Source organism: Tinamus guttatus, unplaced genomic scaffold (assembly GCF_059628265.1).
Source record: "Tinamus guttatus ecotype Peru unplaced genomic scaffold, ASM5962826v1 Tinamus_guttatus_pri_ptg000259l, whole genome shotgun sequence".
Classification (NCBI taxonomy): domain Eukaryota; kingdom Metazoa; phylum Chordata; class Aves; order Tinamiformes; family Tinamidae; genus Tinamus; species Tinamus guttatus.
Genome location: NW_028288793.1, coordinates 538,359 through 559,512, shown reverse-complemented (window position 1 = coordinate 559,512; position 21,154 = coordinate 538,359). Strand labels below are relative to the sequence as shown.

Below are 21,154 nucleotides of genomic sequence, written 5' to 3'. Positions count from 1 at the left end.
TGAAAAGAAACATTGTTTACCGAGGTTACTGTAAGGTTTACATGCTGCTGCTGCAGCGGCTGTAGCTGGTGCTCCGCTAGTCTTTAGGTGACACAGAGGAAGCAGAAGATAGAGCTGCGAGGTGAAGGCAGAGTTCGGTTTGCTCCTCTGCTTCCCCCTTTCCTGGTGAACACTACATGGAGGGAGAGGGGCTGGGAGCAAATGCTCTGAACAGGGAGGAGAGCTGTGGGGCTGCCCGAGCCCTCCGGCCCGCTCCCTACATCCCCCTGTCCCCTCCCTGGTGTATCTAGACCTGCAGGACGCGCTCCAGGGCTGCCTTGCAGGACCAAATCCTTACTGAATGCAGCGAGTTGTGTCGGTTACACTAAAGGGCAGCGAGGGGGGTGGCTGTTCCCTTGTCCCCTGCAGCCACCGCTGCGGCGCCAGGACGGGGCGAGCAGCCGGCTCCGCTCCGGTGAATTGTAGCTAAAAGAGGTTGCACGGGGTAATTTTCCCTTGGCCTTGCCGGCCTTTTAAAGGGGAAAACAGCCGTGTCCCCGCGCGCACCCCCGAGGGGCCGTTGAGCGACGGCCAAAGCTCTTCCCGGGGGGGCTTCGTGTGGGACCTGCCCCTGCAGCTCCGCGCGCTGCCTTTTGTACCGCTTCTCCGCGCGTTATTGTAAAGAACTGATGTATTTACCATGTTATAGGAAAAAAACAATGTGTAACAAACTTACTAAGTGCATAGGAAGAGAAAAAAAAAAAAAAAAAGTGCAATAACCACAATGACCCAATAAACGGATTTTGTACGCGCCCGTGTCCCGGCTGCTGACCTGCCACGCGCATGCGCGCTCGCGCCGCGCCTTGGCGCCCATCTCCGGGCAACGGCGCCCGGTGTGGCTTCTGCCCTCGCGGTTGCGCATGCGCGGGCTGCCCGCCGCGCTGCCTGCGCCGTGACCGCCGCGTTGCCCGCGCCGCGTCCCGCCGTGGCGGCTGAGCGGGGGGCGCCGCGACGGGGAACGAGCGCCCTGGGGCGCCAGCGGGCGCCGCGGCGCAGGCGGCGGGAGGTGCGGCAGGCAGCCGCTGAGGCAGCCCGCGGCGGCGCGAAGGCCCCCGGCGGGGTCCTTAGTCGGCGGCGGCGGCGCAGGGAGCGGGACGGCGGCCGCGATGAACCTGGAGCTGCTCGGTGCGTCTGGGCTGCGGTGCCGTTTGGGGCCAGGACGCGGCGTTTGGGGCCGGGACGCGGCGTTTCCCGGCACGGGGAAGCTGCGCAGGCGGGCGCGGGGCCGGCCCGGGGGCGGCGGGCCGGGCCGGACCGGACCGGGCCGGGCCCGGGCGGGCGGCGCTGCGAGGCGGCCGCCTCACGCGCTGTCTTTGCGTTTCCTTGCAGAGTCCTTCGGCCAGAACTACCCCGAGGTAAATGTCGGGAGGGGGCGGCCGGGAGGGGCGAGGCCGGGGGCGTCCCCTCACGGCCCCCGCTGCTGTGGCCCCCGCAGGAGGCCGATGGCACCTTGGACTGCATCAGCATGGCGCTCACCTGCACCTTCAACCGCTGGGGCACCCTGCTCGCCGTGGGCTGCAACGACGGGCGCATCGTCATCTGGGACTTCCTCACGAGGGGCATCGCCAAAATCATCAGCGCCCACATCCACCCCGTCTGCTCCCTGTGGTGAGGACCGGCTCCCCTCTCTTCCTCCCCAATAAACAGCTTAAATCAGGGGGTTGGTGGTAACCGAGCTCACGCTGTACAACCTCAGGGTGACAAACGTGCTCTGGTTTTGGTTAGAAGCCACCCGTGTGGGTGTTTGCAGATACCTGGCAGCTCTCAACATAGAGCGAGCTGCTGAAGTAGAAGCGAGTTAAGGGGTGCTCAGCTGTGCTTTAGGATCACCTTATTGCTCAGTTGCATTTTAAGTTTCTTTTAAGAGAGCTTGGAAAGATTGTCCCCAGTAAGGTTTGGGAGAAGGGAGCTTAAAGGAGGTGCTTTTGAGGCTGATGGAGTTTTAGTTGAACCTGGTGATTCCATCTGATAATTTGTTTAAACTCCCTGTTGGTTTATACACGTTTGGCCCTTCAGAAAAACATTCTGATTGGAGTCGTCCCTTGTCTCTGTAGCTGGAGTCGAGATGGTCACAAACTGGTGAGTGCTTCAACCGACAACATTGTGTCGCAGTGGGATGTTCTCTCTGGAGACTGTGACCAGAGGTTTCGATTCCCTTCGCCTATCTTGAAAGTTCAATATCACCCTCGAGACCAGTAAGTTTTGTGAAAAAACAGTGATGTAATTAAGGTTTATACAATAGTTTTGCTGTAGTTTTTGCAAAGCTTTTTTTAATGCAATACTCATAGTTTACTGACTCTTTGTGATTAGAGTGGTGACTGGTTTTGTTGTGATGCTCTTTATTATGAAACTAGCAGAAAGGCATGAGAGGAAGAAAAAGGATGAGTCTTAAAAGTGCATATATAAATGTCTTGTTGAGTCTATCCATTATTGTATAACATGGGAAAGCTTCCAAAAAAGAAAGAAAATGAAAATAGATGACAGCTTTCATTTTCAGATTATTTCTGCTTCTAAATGTGAAACAAAAAATCCAGAGAAGAAACTAGTAACTCTCTTCCTTTTCTGCTTTGCAGAAACAGGGTTTTGGTTTGTCCCATGAAGTCTGCGCCGGTGATGCTGACACTCTCTGACTCCAAACATGTTGTTCTGCCTGTGGATGATGATTCGGATCTCAATGTTGTGGCCTCCTTTGACAGACGAGGGGAATACATTTACACAGGCAACGCCAAGGGGAAGGTGAGACCTATATGAGCAGGTGACACCAGTGGAAGAGCCAAGATTGCTTTTGTTTGGTTGGTTTTCTCCCCTAAGATCATTGATCTTTTGGATAACATGCTTTGTTTTACTATCCAAATAAGGTTTCCTGAATGCCTCTTGAATACATGATATAGTTTAGATAGGATCTTTCTGATTAAGACATGTGATTTTATCTTTCAAGATCCATAGTGTACATTGCCTTGTGTGAGTTCTGTCTTTGTGATGCTGCTGTTTGGATCCTGCTTGCTGTAGAGTGTACCTAAGCACACATGTGGTAAAATACTTTTAAAGGACAGTTTTGTCAGAGGGGTTCAGAACAGTATCTGCTAATTTAAGCAATGATCTGTCAAAAAGTGCTTCTGCACATTTCACTGCTGACCATGGGATGGTAAAGCTGCTCATAAAAGTTTCCAAAAGCAGAAACTACAGTTGTAGAATCCCAACTATTCTGCTTTAGGTTGCTCAGGCTGCTCTTGGTAGCTGATGCAAAAGGTACTAAAAGGGGAATAAATCATAATGAAGATACTAATTGCCTTCTCATTCCTTAATCTGCAGATCTTGGTCTTAAAAACAGATACTCAGGATCTTGTTGCTTCCTTCAGAGTGACAACTGGAACCAGCAACACCACAGCTATTAAATCAATTGAATTTGCTCGGAAAGGAAGGTGAGTTATTTGTCAAGTGGTGTCTAAAGACAAATTGAAAGCTGTAGAGTGGCTTGATAAAGCACAGAAAGCTTTTTTTAAAAAAAAAATCTCTGTAATAGAACATATTCTGATTTTTCTTTTTTTTAAATATCTTAGACTTTTATTGCAACAAATGTTTTGTGCTCTTCTTCCTGCAGCTGCTTTTTAATAAACACAGCTGACCGGATAATCAGAGTGTACGACGGGCGTGAGATTCTGACCTGTGGACGGGATGGGGAGCCTGAGCCAATGCAGAAGCTACAGGATTTAGTTAATCGGTAAGAGGGGGCAAAATGCTTGCTCAGCCTGACCTGCAAGGGTGAGATTTGTGTGCTCTGCCCTGTTGAGAGATGGTGGATGAAGACTGGTTCACTAACTCCTTCAGTAGGTTTTCATTTGAAACCTGTGTCACAATTTGATTTGAAGTTCAAATATTGCTTGTGGATGAAGGTGATGAAATATTGGTGTGGGGAACAATCCTACTCTAGACTTTCTTTCTCCCTCATGTGAAGTTATTGAACTAGCTGCTTTGAACTACAGGACGCCGTGGAAGAAGTGCTGTTTCTCTGGGGATGGTGAATATATAGTGGCAGGTTCAGCACGACAGCATGCCCTGTACATTTGGGAAAAAAGTATTGGGAACCTAGTGAAAATCCTGCATGGGACCAGAGGAGAACTGCTTTTGGATGTAGCAGTAAGAACATTAACCACTATTACTATGTTTCTGTGTTTTTAAAAAACTAAGTTTTCCTAATTCCGTTTACAAATTAGACTCCTCCTCTTTTTCTCTTTCAAATAAACCTAGTGGCATCCTGTCCGACCCATCATAGCGTCGATTTCCAGCGGTGTTGTGTCAATATGGGCTCAGAATCAAGTGGTAAGTGCTTTAGATCCCTTCCTTAAGGGTCTTACCCAGTGATCTCCATCCAAGTGGACTGAATTATAGCATAATTAAATCCTTTAGGATTATTATTATAATGTGCAAATTGATCAAGTTCTTTAGGTTCACCTGCCTGACTTTGAAAAATGTCTGATGTTGATATAAGTTTCATAGGGTTGTCATACTGCAGTGGCTGAACTTAGCTGAGCTTTGCAGAAACCTTTTATCATCATCATAGGGATAGTTTTTGTGTGAATGCTGCCCTTCTGAGTGTGCTGTGTAGATGAATGAATGAAACACAGATGAAATGATTAAACATTAACACAGAGCTTTGATTTTAGGACAATTTAAGGAATATTACAGTGTTGTATTTGCAGTATGTGAGCTTGTATGTGCCTTGAAAGATTTAGGTGTAGAATAAGATTGTGACTGAATGAGGCCCTCACTGTGGCTTGTGTTCCTTTGCATAAGGTAAAATTACTCCTGAATTTGTGATTTAGGAAAACTGGAGTGCCTTTGCACCTGACTTCAAAGAGCTGGATGAAAATGTGGAGTATGAGGAAAGGGAATCAGAGTTTGACATTGAAGATGAAGATAAGAGCGAACCAGAACAGACAGGTACAGCATAAGCTATGTCCCAAAGGTGTGGCTGTCTAGAAATTTCATTTTTGTCAAGTAATTATAGTCTGAGTATGTGGCTACACTTAAAACTAATGATCGTGGTGATATGTATTTTTATTTTTACCTTTGATCAGTATTTTTACCAAAATGACTGCCCTTTTTGACATGCTTTTAGTAAATAGACATAACACTTTGCACGTGCTTTCAAGGGAAATAATACTGAATTTGAATCAGCAGAAGCACAACTTAGCCACTTGGTGGTGCCAAAAATTACACATCGAAAGACTGTAGCTATGCAAGGACAGAATTGCTCACACTATGCCACAGACCACTCTCTTTTCCTTACTGTCTTTAATTTTCTTTTTCCCTGGTTCTCAGGTGCTGATGCTGCAGAAGATGAAGAAGTGGATGTAACTAGTGTGGATCCCATTGCTGCCTTCTGTAGCAGGTGAAAGAATGTCCTTTGTTTACGGAAGAAGTATGAAATGTATCAAGATGCTGTTTCTAATACAAAATCCAAGTGGAAGGTTGTTACAGTGTATGTTCTTTAGATAGTGAAAGAACTACTTGTATAAAAAGCCATTGGTGGAGGTTGAGGTGAATCTCTGTGTCCAAAGATCACTGTGTTTCTCTGCTGAGGTTGCTCTATGAATCGGGTGGACCTTTATGCAGAGACAGATCTTTGCTTATAGATGTGACAAAAGCACATCCTAAAAGCCCTAGTTTTAAATGAAGATATATATTTGTCTCCATAGTGATGAAGAACTGGAGGACTCAAAGGCTTTGCTTTACTTGCCCATTGCTCCTGAAGTGGAAGACCCTGAAGAAAACCCTTATGGTCCTCCACCTGATGCTGTTCAGAGTTCTTTAACTGACGAGGGAATAGGTTCTGAGAAGAAGAGACAATGCTCCTCTGATGGCCCTCAGGCACCAAAGAAGAAGCCCAAAACCACCAACATTGAACTCCAAGGAGTACCTAATGATGGTGAGTAGAGCCTGCCTCTCCTACCCCAGAGATTTTTAGCTTTGCCTAATCTTAAAACCAAGAGTTCAGAAGATACTCCTTAATTTTCTTCTTCCTGTGAGGGTATCTCATACAGTAGTCATTAGTTGTCACCAGCTTTTGTTTGTCTTTAATTTAGTAGCCATTTTATTCTTTTTAAGTGATTTTTTTTTTCTATTTGAATTTATTTAGTACATTGTTTTTGTTGTACCAGTATTAGAACAGAGACTTCTGTTAGTAGAAATAATGTATTGTAAGCAGTTTAAGACAACCTATTCACAAGCAAGTAAATGTAGCATATTTTTACAAATACCATCCAGTGACTTGAAGTGATTTAAGTATAAAAGTGGGATGGTAATTAAAGGAAAAGTAGCTGTTCTGTGGTGCTTCAGGGCCTGTTAGCTGCTGGTAGAAGTATCCTAGGGGGTAACTATTTCGATATCACTGTCTCTCCCCAGAAGTCCATCCGCTGCTGGGTGTGAAGGGAGATGGTAAATCCAAGAAGAAGCAAGCAGGCAGGCCTAAAGGATCAAAAGGTAAAGACAAAGATTCTCCATTTAAACCGAAACTCTACAAAGGGGACAGAGGTGCTTTACCTCTGGAAGGAGCAGCGAAGGGTAAAGTGCAGGCGGAGCTGGGACAGCCGTTGGCAGGTAAGGACCTAGTGTGAGTGTCCTCAGCTTGCTTGGTGGCCTTGCTTTGTACAGACCCTCACTTGATTTAGTCATAAATTTTTATCAGCCCAAATGGCCCTTGCTCACTAAATATTCAGCTGCTGTCAAGGACAGGCAAAATTTGACTTTTTTAAATGTAAGTGCTTTAAATATTCTTCATCAGAGTGATATTCATGCACGTGCTGTTGCTTATAAGGAACATACAGGGTTTTTAAAAGAGATTGAGCATTACTTTAAAAGCATTTTTTTGAGGATTTCTATCTTTTTGATAATTTATGTCAAATTAAAAGTTCTTAAGAGTGTGTGTTTTTTTTTCTGGGTAGAGTTCAACAAGATAAATGAAAATGATGAAGGATTCTGAAGCTAAAAAGTATATTTGATGCCATTGTTAATGCTAGGTAGTGTGATAAAGAGCAGAAAAATTATGTGAGAAGAATTAGGAAAGGGAAGAGGCTTTTATGGTTTCTGGGGATAAAAATACTGCCCATTATCTTAGAGGAGCTTTTATTTCTCCCGTTCTGTGTGTTTCTTTTGAACAAGCTAATCAAAGTTCTTTTCCCCTTAATGAATTGGAGTATTATCTGTTTTAAAGGTACCAACCTGCAGCTTTCCACTTAGTGTCTTTTAAATGACTGAGTGCCTCTAATGGTCTGTTTGATTAAATGGACCCAGCGATAAAATCTAGGATGTGAGTTTTCATTTCTAGCTGTGCAGCAATGTTAGTTAAATTACAGAGAGTGCAGTTCCTGTAAATGAGGTTAGATTTTGGTGGTCCTTTATCTTTTCCTAGTCATGTTTTGTTGGTCATGCTATTTCAAGACAAAGTCACCTGTGTTGGGATCCAAAATTAAAGTTTCAAACAAAGATTGGGTCTCAGCTGACAAGTTTCTCATTTGCTTGTCTCTCGTTTGCTGCCTGAGTTTGTTATTTGGACAAAGCTCATTCAAGTGAGGTAAAGGAAGTGTGTTTGGATAAACCAGTGTGGACTCCTCTTTCGTTGGCAGTTCTTGTAGAAAAGAACTCAGGGTTGATATATAGACAGTTTCATAGGCAGGATGTAATTAATATATCAAATTTTGCGTTTCCTTGAACTCGGCAGCTGCTGCTGCGGGTTTGAAGCTGTGTAGATTTGATTCCCTCCATGTCCTTCCTTCCCTCCCTGCTGCTCCTGTGTTACCCACCCTGCTCCTTGTCCTTCCTGCTCTGCTCCTGCTACCTCGCTTGCACTGGTGTTGATAATTTGCCTTTAAAGGGGATGTGATAAAAGAAGCTTGCCTATACAGGGCAAAACGTGGTCGTTGTCTGACATATTAGAGCTTGCAGAATGCAGAAATTAAGCAGATACTAGTCAAAAACCTCTCCAAACCTTGTGCCAAACCCCGGAGGTGTCAGAGCTGCTGTCCAGAGTAGTTCTCTCTGATTTCTCAAATAATTGTGGACCTTGCAGAGTGCTTTAAAGTACCAGTAAAATAGTGACAAATGTCTGGGTGCTAAAGCTGCTCAGATGTCCTTGCTGGCTTCCGTGCTGTGTCCTGGCTGCCCCGTTGTGTCACGTTGGGTGGCCAGGACTGGTTTGAAGACAGCATCAGGGTAACTGTTAGCCTCCTCAGCAGGCCTGTTAATTACTTTTTTATCACTTACGGTGAGGTTTCCAGAAGCAAATTGCAATCCTTATTTGCTTTTAAGGAAGAACTGGACACTTCAGCTTTTGTGTCTTATTAGCAGTGCAAGCAGTGTGTCTTCATATCAGTGGTTTTGATAATAAGCAATTTTGTTATTTTTTTCACCATATGTAATTTCATTATCAACTTGTCTCAGTAATTTGCTTCATCTTTCATTGTAGACAGATCTCTGCAATTTCTTCTGGACGTTTGTAATTGCTCTTGCATCTGTCCCTTTTATAGAACTGTAGGAAAAATATTAATCCTGTTTCCTCTCATATTCTTCATATGGAACAATGTTCAAGACAGACTCTGTTCTTTTTGTACATCCTCTCAAAGCCCCGTTTGGGAGTTTTGGGTGTTTTTGTTTGTAATGATCCCATACATTTGTAGCCATGTAGTCCCATTTGCTGTTGGCTGATGGAATTTGATGACTTTGGAGTTTCCCTTGTTAGCTGCTCCTGAGCTTGGCATGTGCATTCCTGTCCAGTGGAATCTGCTGGGGGTTTGGGCAGTGTGAAATGGAAATGTATTTTTTCATGTGAACAAATGGTTTAAACCTGATTTGCTTTAGCTTTCTATGGGAGAGGGCAAAGCTCTCATTTGTTTTTAAATCTTAGATGCCTGAAAGCACTTATGGGTGTTTTTCCATAAGTGCCTTAAGTGAGCTATAGACAGATAATCAATATTGCTACGCTGCACTTCTCTAGGATCCATTAGTGTGTTCCCTTCTGCAGTCCTGGTGCCTTCAGAGGACCCAAGGAGTCCTCATAGCTCAGGAGTCCTCAGCTACCTCGTCTGCGCCTGTGAGCTCAAATACAGATGCAGAAATGCTGGAGATTTAAATTTATCTGACATCATATCTGTTGATTATATCCTAGCCTGAAAAAAAATGGCTTTAGCATCTGGAAAATCTTGTTCTCTTTCTTTTTTGCTTCTGGAAATGCTGCCCTATTTGGTAGTTGCTGGTTTCTGGTGACATCTGTTTATGAGTTTGATTTATTTTTTACCTGTCTTTGATCTCTTTAGCAGGTGGTGCAATCTCAGAACTGTTATGAAGATGCTCTTCTTTAGCCTCCTATGCCCTTTCCTATATTGGCACCATAATGTGGAAAATACATGGAAATGCTCAGTCAGAATGGACTGATTTTAATACAGCAGCCTGATTGTTCATGGATTCAGGGAGTGACTTTTATAAGAAATGAATTATAGAAGAGGAAACGGCCTTCATTCCTCCTTAACTGCCTCTACATGCGACAATGTAAGATGCTGACTCTCAGGTTGTGCTATTTGCAAAGTGACTAACTGGACTGCCTTCGTGGTGACGAGTTTAACTCTTTCTAAAGTGTGCAGGTACCCACCACTCTGCCGCTCCAGAGCTTCCCAAACATTGTCTTCTAAATGTTTTTTCTTCCTGGATGGAAGAATACCCAAAGTGTGTGTTTTTATTCCAGATGCTGTATGATTGTCTGTCCTTCCCTTTCTCTGCATTCCAGTGAGTTGTGATTCTGCTCCTTCTATCCCAGCTGCGTTACCTTCCCAGCTTTTCCGTTAGCTCGGATGATGCCTTCTGTGCTGACATGCCTGGGGAAGTGCTGCGGGTTACGTGCCAGGTTTGATTTCCTCTCAAGTGGAGAGAGATGCAATCTGAAGAATCAGGACACCCTCCAAAGTCTGCAAAGACTGAATCTTCATATTGTGAATATTTTAGACATGAAGGATGACTCTGCTTCTGGAAAAATGAACAAGAGGAAGTAGCTCTAGATAAAAGACTCTTTAAATTTATATAGACTGTCTTCTAAACAGTAATATGAAAGGCTGTGCTGGCATTTTTCTCTCCTCGCAGGTGTTTTTATGCTGTACCTTTCTTGTTCTGCTCCCTGCTAGAGAAAACTGTGTTCCTTCTTAGCTGATGTATGCCTGGCAATTAGGGAAGAAGCAGAGCCAATATTTCTCCTAATTCAAAGAGCCGATTTCCAGTTTCCCCATCCAAGCCTTAAAAAGATGATGACAATAACAGTCTGAGTGCAACACAACATACCCAGCTCGAGCTTTCAACATGCTCATCTCTTTTTCACACCTGTGGATCAAGAATAGAAGGACAGTGACTGCTAACAGCTAATTCCCAACGATGCTTCAGCCTTTTCCTCCATGACCTGTGTATCTTTTTCCTTCTGGAAATGAGAAGAGGCAAATTTCTCCATCCCCTACCTGCAGACCCACTGTACTAGAGCGACAGCCTATTAAAAGGAGGTTTCTATTGCTCATGCCCTTGGGTCTGTAGAGATTTTTATAGGTCCTGTGGAATTACTTTCAGTTCTTCCCCAGACATAATTACATGGATTATCGCTATGTATTTAATTTTTCAAGATATCTTGCAGCAGACACTAAAAGCCCAGAAGAAGAGTCATAAAGATATTTATTAATTTGCAGTTGTACATATGCATTAGTTGCATGAGATTTAAACAGAGAATAAAATGAGACATTTTAAATCAGGACTTTTTTTAAAGATATTTTCAGTTATGACTTCGATGCAGTGACCAGTTTCATTTGATGAAATTAATTCCTATGGTGTATGGTATTAGTCTTCCGTGTTCTTTTTGGTTCTAGAACAACTCCTGTCCTTGTGGAAAATTATTCCGTCAAATCCCTGCGTTTGTGGTGGTTCTGAGCCCAGGCCCAGGTTCAAAGATGCAGCGGTCCTCGAGACGCAGCTGCAGCTCCCGATTTGCCACAGCCTCCAGCTTTCACTTCTCTTAAGACCTCTCTGTACAGTGTATATGTCCTTGGTTTATTTTCTTCCATCTGTTATTTTATTTTTTGATATCTGTAGTTTTGTACAATACTTGTCGGATGCCGGCCTGTTGGTAGCGCGTAGCAGTGCTGTTAGTTTCTGTGTTTGTAAATAAAGAGGTCTGGTTTATTTCCTATAGCCGGTGGCTCCGTCTCGACTCCGGGAGCTCCGGGTGTTCTTTTGTCTCCGGCGATTCCACGGGAAGGTTTTTGTGGCCACGTTCTGGCCTGTGACATCAGCGCCGCTTCCCGGGGGAATCCGGCCTCACGGAGACGCGAGGGGCTCCCGGAACCCTGCGCGCGTGGGGACGTCCTCCCGGATGACACGTTCTGCAGGTGGCCCTGGATCTCTGCGTTGTCTCAGGGCTCTTGTGGCCTCGGTAATTTGGGGAGCACTTTTGGTTTGGGCATATGGTTACATGGGACCCAACTGGACAGGTTCTGCCTGAGTAGCTGTGGTCACCCTGTGCCAACAGGGACCTGTGAAACGTCCCAGTAACAGTTACTCATTTTCAGTTAGGTGGGAAAGTTAAATGGGGACATCACAGCAGGAATCTAAAATAATATATAAAATCTTAGAAGGGGGGAGAACTTAATATTTTTAAAACTGTCAAATCAATCCCAGTTGCTGGAACGTAATGGATCAAAATATGCTGTTACCCCGCTACAGGAACTGGAATCGTGGTTTACACACTGATTTCCATAGGAATACTTGGCATTTTCTTTAGTTACAGTTCCAGCCTGTTGTGTTGGAGGGTTTTTCCTAATGGAAGACGGGTGGAATTCCAGAGAAAACTGAGTTTGAATATTTACAGAGAATGATCTGTGTTAACTTAACTGCTGAATTTGTGTGGCTTCAGAAGGCAGGATGTCTGGAATGAAGCCCTTGGAAAGCAGCCTCATCCTCGGGATGTTCCCCTGCGTTTTCTACGCGCCGTGGGTGCTTCCCTACGGGAACGTCACCATCCCGGAGGAGCTGCGCTCGGTGGCCGCCCGCGTCCCCGTGAACGCCACGCCGTGCAGCGCGACCTGCGGGCTGGGCTCCCAGCTGGAGGAGCTGTGCGAGCTGGCGCCGGACGGGGAACGCAGGAACTGCACGCGGCGCACGCTGCCCTGCGCGGCCGCGCGGCGCTGCGGCCTGCGGCACGTGGTGGCACCCGCGGGCGGCGTCGTGCGGCTCCGCTGCGCCGGCGCCGCCGACCGGCCCTACGGCTACACGTGGCGGCTGGCGCCGGGGCTCGTCACCACCAACGACGGCCTCTTCAGGCCCTTCAAGAACGCTGGCCCCGTGGTCACGCTGGCCCCGGCCAGGGAGGCGCACGCGGGCACCTACCGCTGCGACGTGCAGCTGGCCAAGACGCTGCGGCTCGTCAAGAGGGTCTACTTCGGGGTCACGGTGATCCGGAGCGACCTGGTGGATCTGAACTTCCAGAAATCCTTGACTTTGGAGCAGCAAATAGCGGAAAATGAGGAGGAAGGGAACGAACCGAACGTCACCCACGTAGGAATGCAGCAGCCACAGAGCTTTTGGCAGAGGAAATTGTTGAACGAGCCTTTGCTGGGACTGGCCATGGGGGTGCTGGGGGGTGTCCTGGGGAGCATCACGCTCTACTTCTCGTGCAAGATTCGGAGGAGGAGGGAGATGAGAAAATGAATGGAGCTTTAATGCCATTTCTTGGCTCTGGTTTCTTACTGTAATGCATATAACAATATCAGCATGAATGCAATATTTCATGGTGGTATCGTTTTTTTCTTTTTTCCTGGCTGATATAATATCCTTTATTAAATATCGTCCGTGATGCGGGTGGACGCGGATGGCTCGTTGCGGTAGGTCGTGTTTCTCCAGCAAGACGTGCGGAGAAGCGGGAGCTGGAAAGCGGCTCCCATGTCGCATCCTGAAGGACTTGCCGCCTCCTTCCACGTGGCAGCTCCGGCCGTCCCCGTTGCCTCCCCTTGGCCCCCGGGCTCCTGCCGATGCTCCAGCCTGCTCACTTGGACCCATCCAGCAGCCTTTTCCCTTTCCAGCTCGTGTGGCTCCTGCAGAGACGCTGGGTGAGGAGTTAGGACCCGTTCTAGGCCAACAGGGATGCGTCTTGGTGAGCAGGACGCTGCTTCTCATCCCAGTTTCATTGATTCCTTCTGGCTTTTTATTGATTTCTTGTTATTTTCTTTACCCCCGGCCCCGTTGCTGCCCTCTGCAGAGCTCCCTGCCGTGAGCACCCACCCCGCTGCAAACAGGAGCAGCCCAAGGTACGGAGGCAAATCCAGGTGGGATTCCTGGTAGTTCAGCTTTCCATCCCGTACCGTGGCGCAGGAAGCAGGTAATTAAAGTCATTAGCACTGCTGCAATCCCGAGGCAGCAAGTAATCCAAGAAAAGCCCGTGAATAAAGCAGAAACGGGTTTATTCTGGAGCTGCTCTTCCACGCGCTGCAGGTCACCGTGGCTTTTGCTGTGGGAATGACTGAACCGGTAACGAGGCAGGAGCGAAATCCGGCTGCTCCGAGGGCTGCTTTTCCTTCTGTTCCCCATTTCCTTTAACCACGGCTGGCGGTTTCATGGATGCAGAGCTAGTGTGGGAATAGAAGCTGCTTTCCTGAAACAGTCACAAACTGCCAGAGCATATATTTCGAATATTGCACTTCATCTGCTCGTTTTTTTTCCTTTTTACCATACATGGGCAAGCATACAAGACTGCAGCAGGATATCCCGAGCTCTTCTTGCTTCCTGAATATGAAGAAACGGGCAACTAAGTTTTTTAGCTTAGAGATAACCTGTCACAGGAGCAAGGAGGTGCTGGCAGCAGCTGCACTTGCTGCCTGCTCATTTTCCTGGCTCGGATGAGCCCTTTTCCCATCATATCCAGGGCAGGAAGCGGGATCTCCCCCGGGAGCCGGCATATGCTGGGTTTGGGGGCTAATGGTGAAAAGCAACAAAGAGGAGCTGCCCCATCTGGAAGGGTCTCCTTGCACTTTGTAATGTAAATGCAGGGCTCGGTCCCGCGGCCAGCGGGTTGCAGCAGTGCAGGAGGATGACACGAAAGGTCCAGGACGATCCATTTGCGCCCTGCTCAGCTGAGGAGGTCAGAGTGGGAGCCAGAGGGTTCATCTTTTTAGAAAATGAATTTCCAGTTCCTTTACAAAGCAGTTGCACCCTCCTTTATCTGCCGGGGGGAAGACAGATGCCTGGAGTGGGAAAGGTTAATATATTTTTTAATGTATGTTTTAAGGTGGAGGGCAGTGTTGTAGAGTGCAGTTCCCAATATCAGAAAGGGTGAAACCAAGCCTTCTATCACCCTAGATTCCATTTGAAATGGCACTTGCATTGTCTGCGTTTGTGTTTTTTAATAGTGTAAAACATGTTTTTGAGCGTTTCCTTCAATACATCTGCAGAGGGGGAGGAAGGGAGGGTCATTCCTCCCTGTCCTGTCTGCTCACCCCAACGTAACACCTGGTTTGTGGAAAAACGTGTCTTTTTGTGCTCGGAGCTCATACGGTGCCTAAATTATTGAATTGTTGCCTCCAGTTGTTGCTGTTTGTCTCCTTCAGCTGCAGAAGATCCCGGGGGCTGTGCACAACCCCTGCCTGGCTGTAGCCCCCCAGCCCGTGACGGTCCCCGCTGCAAACTCTGCTGATGGCCCCACGTGTCAGGAAGCCCTTGGTGTCGTAGGTACTAAAACCAGACAGATTGCAGGAGGGGGAGTCAATTTGCTAATGGCATTACCACTTTGAAAGAAAGAGCTAATGACAGAACGGAGGGGCACAGGCAGCTGCTGAGATTGCTCTGGGCTACTGAAGCTTATCCAAATTGAATAACTCGATTGCTCTAACTGCTGGAATTTGAATAGCAACAAAGAGGAAAACAACCCCCATATGCTGCTTTTGCAACAAGAAGCATCTGCGGGGCATCCTCTGCACGTTGATCCGTTCGTTTCCTGGTCCTGCAGTTTTCTGGAGCCGCTCGGTGGCCGCTCCCGTGTCCCTGGTCCCTCCTTCCCACCATGCGGCCTCCTCTTCCCGGGCTGCTTTTCCTCTCCCTTTGGCTCCTTCGTTGGCTGCGCGTTCCTGAGCCTCGCTCGGGATAAAAGAAGTAACTAGAAATGGGATTATTTTCTTCACTGACCTTTGTTTTTTTTTTTTAAAGCACTTTTGCTAGTCGGGTGTTTCTCATTATTTTACAAAATAATGGAAAAATCAATTGAAAAATAATGGGAAAATGTTTGAAAAACCGGAATTCAGAGGCCAGTCTCCCCTTTCCTCTGCCAAAGGGAGCCCAGCACGGAGGCCCGGAGGCTGCTCAGGTACAGCATGCGGCTGCTGCCCCCTTTGAGAGCAGCTGCTGATGTTTCGTCCTTCTTCCACCGTGCGTTTTTTCCCCAGAAAATTGCAGTTTTTTGGCAGTGACTTTTGCCACAAAATGCTTCATAAATATGTACATTTGTTGTCTGTCTCTGGTGATGCCAGCTTAGGCCTGTGTGTAAAGCGCTACTGATGCTAAATATTATTTTAGGTCATGTGTCATTTTAGGTCAAGTGTAGAAAAACAAATTTGCTATTGTAGCACTAATCCTAAGTGGGAATGTTTTAATTAACTCCGAATTAGAATGTGCTGAATCAAACGTGGTCTGTTAGGAGTGTTTTTTGTGCTTAGTTCAGATAATTGTTGATTTGTTTCTCTGGCTTTTCTGGGAGTCCTTAGACCAGGGTATTTAGCAGTGAATAGAATCACTCCTTGCTGTGCTTTGCCTGGATCAAGGTTCTTCCTTAGCTTTGGCTTCAGCAAGGGTCAATAAATCAACACTATTGAACCAGGTGCCAATAAAGGGCCAAGGTCTTTCTAGGCAGAAATACACAAATCTCCAAATTTTCAAGTATTACACACTGAATTCTTTGGAAAATCTGGCTTTAGTCCTTCATACCCAAAGTCTGTGCAAGGAAACCCGTGCTTGGGAAACACGGAGAATGAGACAAACACGTGTGGGTTCTTCAATGCACCGGAGCCCTCATGGGTGACCTGAACTTCAGCCTGTCCTGGCCCTTTTCCTTGGAAAAGCCAGCGTGGATGCACGTGAGCACGCATGGCCCTTTCTGCCGTGGCCTCCCGGTGTGCCGGGCCCGCCGGCATTCCCAGCAGGAGCAGTTATCCCAGCGGGAAGCGGCACCTTCATGTGTCCCGCCGCACTGGCAGCTCCCAATGGATCCTGGGGAAGCCCTGGCCCTTCCCTGCGGCTTCCCCTAACAAGGCTCCTCCTGCCTGGAGCTAATTAACCCGGAGCTAATTAACGGCCTTGGGGAGCAAGGCTGAGCCCCCAGCCCTGCTCAAAGGGGGGCAGAGGAGCCTGAGCCCCCTGGATCCCGTTGCTGGATCCGCTTTCCCGTTGCTGGATCCGCTTTCCCGTTGCTGGATCCGCTTTCCCTCTACCGACTCCGCTTTGCAGCGGATGCCCGGATAGCGCCTGGGTGCCCGGAGCTGGGAGGTGCTTGTGTGACACCCGAATGACAGTGACCCGTCACGGCCCGTCTTGGAAATCAGCTCAGAGCGGGAATGCCACGATCCACATTCTAAAGAGGATTTGGGTTTTCTTTCACTCTTGTAGCACTACGTGGCCCTTTGGCTTCGGCCGAGGCGAGACTCGATGTGACGCGTCTTGACGTGTCCCTATAAGGCACCTTCTTTCCCGTGAGCTGATTTATGGAATTGTAGCCTGTGCAGGGAATGGTTTGGGTGAAGGGGATCATTTCCTGCAATACAAGCAGACCTTTGCGAGCCTGGAGCTGGGGGCTAATCCAGCTTTCCTGAAACACTTCCCGTCTCGATGTAAAGCCTGTGATTGAGGATGAAGCTCCTCGGAAGCTCTTCCAGCCGTCAGTTACCCTTTCTGCTAATAAGCTCCGTGAAATTTCCAACCTGAGTTTTCTAGCATTAGTTTCCAGTCATTGCAATACTAGCCAGGCAGGTCACGCTATGTAAATATACCTAATTAGCCCCTTAAACCCAGCAATTCCTTACACCAGGGATAGTCTCACCTCTTTTTGGTAGCTGTCGCTGTCACGGGGGATGGAGTTAGGACTTACTCTGTCTTAATTGAATTAACTTTTGCCGAGGAGTTCGGCTCCATGTGGATGGAGTCTCAGCAGGCTCCGTGTTTACATGGACACTTGGAAGCCAGGGGGAAAAATGTGGCCCTGGGCCAGGGAGGCTCCAGGTTCTCAAGCAGGAACCTGGACACGAGTACCCCAGACTCCAGCAGTTGTCTAAGTCTCTGCGGATCTTTATTGTGATCTGCGTGCTACCGTCACCAATAAATAGCTGTAATTGTAGTAAATACAGTACGCTTACAGTGTTTGCTGTTGTTTTTTCTTAAAAAAGAATATTGTACAACAAAATTAGTGAGAAGAAAATGGTCCTGCTCCTGTGCAGGGAGGGTTGCTATGGATGGGGAAAGCTTTGCTGCTTTATTGCAGGTGGCATCAGAGACCCTCCTTGGTCCTAAGGAGTCACCCAGCTGCTCCTTGGGCAATGCTGTGGGAGCCCCGCTGTAAATCAGATGTTCCTGGTTCCAACCTGTGCAGTTTGGGGATGGATTTAGCCCAGATGACCTAAAAGCAGAAGCGCCGTGTTCAGCACGGTGAAGGTTGGTAGTGTTGGGTGGGAGATGGTCGTGTTAAATATGAGCATTTGGGTGGGAGATGGTCGTGTTTAATATTGAGCATTTGGCCTCTTGTTGAGAGGCTCGGGGCACTTCACACTGTTGCTCACTCCTTAGAGCATCCTGTAGAGGTCTGTGGTATTAAAGGATGGGAAAAGGGGGCCTGGAGACAGGGACCCGTCCTGTGGTTCTGGGACTCAACCCCGGCTCCTGCAACTTGGTCCCTAGAGCAAATGCTCAGATTCTTTCGAACCACCAAGTTCTGGTAAATATGCAGTGACCAGCCCGGGCCTTTTCAGAAAGGGAAACTGAGGCAGAGAGGGGTGAAATAGTTGCTCGGAGCTGTAGATGGAGTCACCTTTTGAGTGCCTGCATAATGCTTAAAATACTGCGAAAACTAAGCAAAAAAATAAGTTGGAAGTGGAAACATGGGTTTAAAATGTGTATTGACGATGCTACTGGATCTCAAACATACCATTTTATCTTTGCAAAGAGGAGGCATACCTCACTTCAAGCCATTTAACATTCAAAGGGATCTACTTGTAAGTCATTAAAGGTTTTAGAAAATGTTGTCTGTGGATTTTACATATTAGAATATTTGCAAGTCCATTTGCAATACAGAGCAGTGCCAACTGGAACATCTGAACTCCAGCTCATGTAATTTCTCCCTTCTTTCGTAAAATGTGCCTGTGATCCAGTTGAACAAAGAGTTGTATGGAAAATACGTCAGCCTTCCCAGGCTGCAAATTGCTGCTATTTAAAACCCCGTGGCTTTGCAGCGTTTGGATGCCCTGCTCACCACGTTGTTTTAAAGCACCTTGCTTTCCAGCACTGCAAAGTTAAGTGAAATGAACGGGGCCACGGTTTTTGCCAGACACATTTGGAAGTGTCTCTGAGAGCAGGGTGAGCAAGAGGCGTTGCACAGCCGTGTGGTCAGACCCAGATGGATGCTGAATCCCAATCCTTGGGTTTCGTGAGCTTTTCGCTGCTGCAGAGTTATCCCATGGTGCCGCCCTGCAGAATATCCAGCAGCATCAGGTCCGACTCCTGCCTCTGCATCTGGCTTTGGTGCAGGCGTTTCATGCACGTCCTTTAATCCTCCTGCTTTTGTCTGCTGCTCTGCCCAAGAACGTCCCTTCCGTGGGGCTGCTGCAAGTCACCCACCCTGCTTGGAGCTGCAGGCAGATGATACCTCCTAAATGTCCTCATCGTGGCCAGCACTAGCTCTGCATATCGATCAGGTAACTGTTGTCCAAGCCCTAATTTGCTATGTTTTGGGGCTAACACTGAATTCCTGATTTTCCCTTTATCATTTGTGGGAGAAAGGTTGACGGCCCAGCAAGAGGGAGGTGACGAGATAACAAAAATGCCGAACTAGTAACAACAGAAAAACTTTTGCCAAAGAAGCTTCCAAACATCAATAAAAAATATTTTAAAATCTTCAAAAACTTAAATCATATAAAAATATAATTTATACTTTAACGTGATTCCTAAAGCAGTGTTACAGCCTGCTGGAGGGCCCAAGGGGGTGATTCCCAGTGGATCTGCAGGGTGATGGGGAGCATTTGTGGGCAGGGACTGGGGCTGCTCTGCATTGTACCAGTGGGAGCTGCCAGCTTTTTTTCCCACTTTATCCCAGGGTTTATTTGTAACAGAAGCTGTGAAGTGCTCTTGCTTTTCCCTGCAGCTCTCCTCTAAACATTTAGATGTTTTCCTCAGGTTTGTTTTCCCTCTCCTGTCTCTTACAGCATTTCTCATTTGCTGAACCCTCCTCGTGCTGGTCCCTCCTTGCCGCAGGTTGCAGCAGGCTGCTGTGGGTATGTACAGCTGGGAAGCTGGGGATTTACACATCTAAGCTCTTAAGTGCTCACTGGGGTCCAGGACGGTAGTTTTAGGAAGATTAGCCCGAGCAAGCTGTCCATGACCCGCGTGTGAGCGCAGGGCCAGGCTGGAGACGAGCTGCACCTCGTAAACAAGTGCTGGTTCAGGCTGCCCTGCTCCCCTCTGCTGCCTCGCTGCGTTAACAGCAACACGGCCCTGGTTTCGTTAACGTGTCCAAGGAGGCGCCAGGGACATTGGAGGCTCCCTGTGCTATCCCAGCGGGATCAGCTCTCCGTAGCCAGGAAAGAGGTGGGAGAATCCTCCCGAACCAGCCTGCTCAGTGAGGTTGGACAGGGCAAGGAATTGGTATTTAGCTCAGAAACTTGCGTCATTCCCCTCCCATTGCACAGCTGTGCAAATGTGGCTCTTTGTTAGACAAATATCTAAGGATTGAGCTTTTTAGGTCAGCTGTGGTGGAGGAAGGTAGAGGTATCCCTGGAAGAGCTTGGGAACTAACCAGCACACACTGCAAATCATCTTCTCCTTAACTTTGGTTGCTTGATTGTTCCACCATGAGACACGTGCATTTTAATGGGCAGCAATTATTCCCCAGCCCTTTTAGGTACTGGTGCTCCTCGATCTCCCCATACATCTTTGGGGTATCAGCTCCGAGCCTGGAACCCGAAACCCAGCCTGACTTCTTGGTTGCATCTCAGTCGCGGTCCCAAGTTGAGGCTGGTGCTTTGACTACGTGGAACCATTTATAGTGGGGAGATGAGTTTGCCAGAGTCCAGATTTTCATTGTTGCCTCATTGGAAGCTTCCTTGAGTCTCCAATTCCTGTTTAAATTATGGAATATTCTTTTTTTTTCCTTCCTTAAGATCCTCTCTCTACTTGCAGAAGTTAAAAATCTGGAAACCTCCTTATCAGCTGGCTCATTCTCTCCGAATTGGCGCCTGCTAGTAGAGCATCACCTTTGCTTATCCCTCCTCCCCAGGCAATAAGAAAAGAAGCAAACAATATAACAAAAACACCCCCAAAGCATACGGGATATGGGTAATATTGAACATTGCAGCTCACAGCATCACAGTTGATAGGAACAACAGGCTGCGGTCGCAAGTTAACACCAGTTTCATTAAAAAGAGATTTTCACCATTTAAACTCTTATATTCACCCATCTCCTTCAGGAAGGAGATCATTTTCTCTTGTGGCTTTATCTCCTTGGGCTGGTTGCTGCAAAATTTGGCTCGTATTATGGGAAAACAAATCCTGTCCCATAATTCCTTAGAGATGGCTGGAATTGGGATTGGTATGAAACATGCCGATGGCTTTGAAATCTTCAGTCCCCGTCCTCCCTCTCCCCCCGCCCCACAAAATACACTGTACATATTAAAAAAAAAAAAAAAAAGTCAGGTTGAGCAGTCTGATTATTTTAGTACATGGCTTCATAAGGCAGAAAACCTGCTGGATACAGTGTAGGGGACAGTCGGCTCTCAGCATTCACGTAGAAATAATCTTTGCTTTGCTCATTTCTTCAAAAATGTTTTGCTTGGTTAAAGACCCATATCTTGTA

General features: G+C 47.2%; 2 protein-coding genes across 5 annotated transcripts; both read left to right on the top strand.

Moving 5' to 3' along the window:
- Positions 1 to 1,079: 1,079 nt before the first annotated feature.
- On the top strand, positions 1,080 to 10,145 carry RBBP5 (RB binding protein 5, histone lysine methyltransferase complex subunit). 4 transcript variants are annotated; one of them, XM_088526892.1, is made up of 14 exons: positions 1,080 to 1,164; positions 1,369 to 1,394; positions 1,475 to 1,647; positions 2,094 to 2,234; positions 2,613 to 2,775; positions 3,352 to 3,461; positions 3,641 to 3,760; positions 4,023 to 4,176; positions 4,288 to 4,359; positions 4,863 to 4,980; positions 5,362 to 5,431; positions 5,739 to 5,968; positions 6,445 to 6,522; positions 9,354 to 10,145. In XM_088526892.1, exons 1-14 carry the CDS (start codon positions 1,146 to 1,148, stop codon positions 9,377 to 9,379), a joined length of 1,500 nt encoding a protein of 499 aa, XP_088383018.1. In that variant the 5' UTR covers positions 1,080 to 1,145; the 3' UTR covers positions 9,380 to 10,145. The 4 variants fall into 4 exon arrangements, with proteins under 4 accessions (XP_088383018.1, XP_088383017.1, XP_088383016.1 ...); XM_088526891.1 differs by having other exon boundaries at positions 9,351 to 10,145; XM_088526890.1 differs by having other exon boundaries at positions 6,445 to 6,639.
- A 1,837-nt stretch (positions 10,146 to 11,982) lies between these two features.
- Positions 11,983 to 12,768, top strand: TMEM81 (transmembrane protein 81). Its single transcript, XM_088526919.1, has one exon. It carries the CDS (start codon positions 11,983 to 11,985, stop codon positions 12,766 to 12,768), a length of 786 nt encoding a protein of 261 aa, XP_088383045.1.
- Positions 12,769 to 21,154: the final 8,386 nt, after the last annotated feature.